Raw genomic sequence first — 4,337 nt, 5'->3', positions numbered from 1 at the left:
CATCCAGAATAACAGCTATGTTAACATTCTGACGTCCCACAATGACCCAAACAGGTTAAAGAAAATCACAGAAAATGTGGAGTGCATTCTTAAAGCTGGTGGTTTCAAACTTAAACCCTGGGTGTTTTCTGGGCAAAGTGGGAGGAAAGATTGTAACAACAAACAGGATGAAGTGAAAGGAAAGACCATGGTTCTACCAAACCAAATGCGTGATGAGGACAATAAAGTACTCGGTCTGGGGTACACTGTGGAGGAGGATAAACTCCATGTCATAGTTAGCATAATTTTTTCAAAAAGGGAAAAAAAAGATGCGACTTTGACAAGACCTCCAGTTGGACCAAATCAGAAGTCAAACACCAAATCCTTTGACAAGGCGAGAGCTCCTTAGTCAGGTGTCAAACTGTATGACCCAGTTGGCTTGGTAACTCCTGCAAAATAGAAGGGGGTAATCCTGGTGCGGAAAGCCTTCCAAGAGGCAAAGAATGTGAGTAACCAAGTAAAAGACACCTGGGATTTAGCACTCTCAAATGGCCTTAGAGAAGATGCAACCAAGCACTTTGAAGAGTACACTCAGCTTAGTAAGATCCAATTTGACAGAGCATTAACTCCCTTTCATAACTGCAGTGACTCCTTAGCAATTACATTTTCAGATGGAAGTGAATATGCTTATGGAGCAGTGTTGCATCTGAGGTGGGGATCAGTTCAAGACCCAATCATCAGGCTGGTGGAATCCAAGGCTATGCTAACTCCATTGGGTCAAAAAGCTGAGGCTGTTAAAGCAGAGATATGTGGAGCTGTGCTCGCATCACGATTAAAGAAGTACTTTGAGATGCACAGCCAAATCAAAATTGAGAGGTGGCATCACCTCACTGATAAACAGTTCTTGGAGCAATTTAAAGAGAGAGCTATGGGTTTCAATCATTCTTTGCAAATAGAATTGGAGAGATCCAGAGCAATACAAGAATCCAAGATTGGTGGTGGATTCCTGGGGATCAAAACATTGCTGAGGAGCCAGCCCTCAAGATCTTGATATGCTCTCAGGGACATTTTCCTTGCTGCTCAGATGGGTGCCAACTTTCCCAACACAACCACAGATAGGTTGGTGGTTTATCAAGACAAAGAGTCTGGATTATTAGTCTGTGGCAGCAGTATACAGATCTTTAGAGAAGACAGAGTTGCAGTTCCCATCATACCCCATGATGCCTGGGTGTCAACACTGTTGGGCCAAGAAGCTCACAATGCTGCACATGATGGAATTGCTGGGACCCTACTGAGGATGAGGCAGAAAGCCTGGGTTGTAAAAGGACAGAGGATAGCCCAAAAGATTGTTGACAGATGAATGGTCTGTAGGAAAGCTCGAACTCTGAAGTGTCAGCAGTTAATGGGTGATTTGCCGCCTGAGAGGGCTGAGCCTGCCCCTCCTTTCAAGTTCATTTCAGTCGATCTCTTCGGGCCTTATCATGTCAGAGATGATGTCAAAAAAAGGGTGACGATTAAGATCTGCGGAGTCGTCTTTTGCTGTATGACCAGTAGAGCTATTCACACCGAATTGGCAAGCTCGCTTTCCACTGAAAGTTTCCTGATGGCTTATCAGAGATTTACTGCGATCCAAGGTTATCCACAGAAGATCTCGTCTGATGCAGGCACCAATTTTATTGGAGCAAAACCAGTTTTGGAGGAGCTGTATAGATATCTGGGCACCCAAAATATATCAGGTTTGAAAGAAACTGCAGTAAAGAATGGGACTGAGTGGGTGTGGAAAATCCTTCCCGCAGACTCACCTCACAGGAACGGAGCTGATGAAGCTGCTGTTGGCATTGTGAAAAGAGCTTTCCAGAGTCTTGGTCAAGAATTTGCATCAACTTTTAGTGAATTTTATGCAACTCTTTATAACGCTGCCAATCTTGCAAATGAGCGCCCAATCAATGCCAGAATACAGAGTCAAGAGGGTTGTATTCAGTAATCACTTCCAACAGTCTTTTCCTTGGACGAGCATCTCAGAGTGGTGATGAGAAAATGAGGTTACTAAGTTCTGGAACAGTTGGAGGCAGCTGGCTGATCCCAACCTTTTTGTGAGGAGCAAATGGCACACTTCCCAGAGAAATGTTGCTGTTGGGGACATCATCTGGTTGTGTGACCAAAATGCACTTAGGACAGTTTAAGCCGGGCAAAGTTGTAAGTGCTAATCCCGACAAGAACGGTGTTGTGAGGGACGTAAATGTCCATGTTGTTAAGCAAAGATCAACTCATCCACCAAAGAAAGATAAAATCAAGACCAGCATTCTTCACAGGGATGTTAGGAGGCTCATTATCTTAATACCGGTAGAGGAACAAATGGAAAGCCAAACCAGGGAGGAATAAAACTCCAGATGTACCAAATACGACAGCGGAACTGCGATCTTCCCAGTGGTTCATGGAAAGATCGAGTGGGAGGTGTGAAGTCAAATCAGAAAAAGAAAAGAAAAAAAAGACATGCGCTTACTGTGTCCCACACGGACCTAAAAGAGGGACGGACAATGAGAAAAGCAGAAGAGAAAGCCAAACAAAGAGGATGGGAGTTGCGGACTCTTTTGATCAGAGATCCTAGTCGACCTGTGCGGAACTGGATGAATCTGTGGACGGGCGGAGAGGCAGCCAGGCCTCCAGGTTTGCTGGCCGGCCCATTAACAGCAACGTCTGAATTGAAGTGGTGGATTGTGGCGTTGATTGATTGATTTTTATGATCGAACTGATTGTTGTGTTGTTGAATAATGGATTTGGGTGTTAAGTTAACTTGAAGCTATTTATATTTATAAAATAAATATACATGACTAATATTGAAAAGTAAATATATTTATATTTAAATAAATGTAAATATTATGTAAATGTAAATCAGTGGTCCCCGGACCGGTACCGGTATGTGGACCAATTGGTATCGGGCCGCGCAAGAAATAATTAAATATTTCTGTCTTATGTATTACTTGAGTCTGGAGGATCTTTTATTTTGAAAATCCTTTACTTGCGTGCTAACACTGAGCTCTCAAGCAGCAAAATGAGTAAGAAACAGATCAGGTGTCTTTGGAAAGTTTCTTTGCAAAGGGGAAAAGGACTAGAGAAGAGACAGGAGGATGGATTTATCCCAGACCAGTAGGTGAGTCCCACTTTACAAGCCCGCTCTGCGTAACATGCGGCGACTGGCTGCTAATGAGGCAATGAAGCCTTCAAACTGCTTCGCCACATAGAGACCGAGCACGCTGTGCATACAAGCAACACTTCGGGTGTCATTGTCTCCCATCACTCCCAGATGGGACCGTCTCGTTGCAGAGAAACAAACTCAGTAAAATGTTAATTTTTGTGGCGTATCTGTATCTTATTTTGAAGGGATATGTAAACGTTACCATAGCGACCAGAGTCAGAGAGCGTTTGGGCAGTGATCGAGAGGAGAGGAGTAGAGCTTGTGAGTCTTAAGTCTGGTTTGGGCGGCAAGATTTAAGAATTGTCGGCCGATTCTCCAAACCTCTGTGATCACAGAGCTGATAAAAGTACAACAGGTTCGATCGGTTCGTGTGTCCAAGGCAGGAGCAACACGAACCGATTCCAGTCACGAACATCCCGATTCCAGAGGATAATCCAGTAAAACCCCCAACATAGCATACGGGAATTTAGAATAACCAAACACGGATGACAATGTAGAAGCAATAGTGGCAATAGTGACAGTTTGTGGGCTCATTTTAAGAGATAAAAGACATAACAAAAAGAAAAGGCGGTGGATAAATGTTAAGAAGCAATAAGATTTTCTGTAACGTTTAAGTTCTAGAATGTCTATGTGAACCTTTTGTTTGTGAAATGTTTGTTACCTTTTTGGGTGTGTCCTTGTGGCGGCCATCTTGAAACCTACTAAGGAGGAGGCCCGCCTCAAACCCAGCTGTTTTATAGAAGGAGCCATGTTTGCTGGAGTTTGACTGGCTGAGCAGTTAATTGAGAAGGCGGAGACAACAGCATATAAAGAGACTGCTGGCTGAAGTTTGAGAGAGACTGAAAGCTAAGAGACTGATGGGAAAGCTGCCATTTTGTCTCGTTAGTGAACTATGCTGTGCTGAAGGAGGCCTAATAAATCACCTTTGTTTATGGTACAGTCAACTTTGCCGAGTTTTCCTTCCACACCACAACTCTCAGTGTAACAATAAAAGACGACGGGAGCAGCCACTCTATTTGCTGCACTATGATATGGAGGCAACTATGTTTTTTCAAAGTTAAAATTTTGAACTGAATAAACATATATAATAATGACCTTTACATATAATAAAAATGTCCAAATATCATCTCCGATATCCACCAGACTCTCAGTTGCATGATAT

The 4,337-nt window shown here is 43.2% G+C and overlaps 1 protein-coding gene across 1 annotated transcript in view; it reads left to right on the top strand.

The window, feature by feature from the left end:
- The first annotated feature begins 1,373 nt into the window (after nucleotides 1-1,373).
- Nucleotides 1,374-4,337, top strand: part of LOC106941600 (fumarylacetoacetase-like) — a 21,446-nt gene continuing 18,482 nt past the window's right edge. The window contains exon 1 of the mRNA XM_015024678.1: nucleotides 1,374-2,636. Within this exon, the coding sequence (XP_014880164.1) occupies nucleotides 2,370-2,636 (267 nt within the window). The 5' untranslated portion in view covers nucleotides 1,374-2,369. The remainder of the gene's footprint in view (nucleotides 2,637-4,337) is intronic.

Source organism: Poecilia latipinna, unplaced genomic scaffold, assembly GCF_001443285.1.
Source record: "Poecilia latipinna isolate Pla-1442-1.1 unplaced genomic scaffold, P_latipinna-1.0 Scaffold3758, whole genome shotgun sequence".
In the NCBI taxonomy this organism is placed as follows: Eukaryota; Metazoa; Chordata; class Actinopteri; order Cyprinodontiformes; family Poeciliidae; genus Poecilia; species Poecilia latipinna.
Note: the sequence above shows the minus strand (reverse complement) of the source record. Positions and strands in the feature narration are given on the sequence as shown.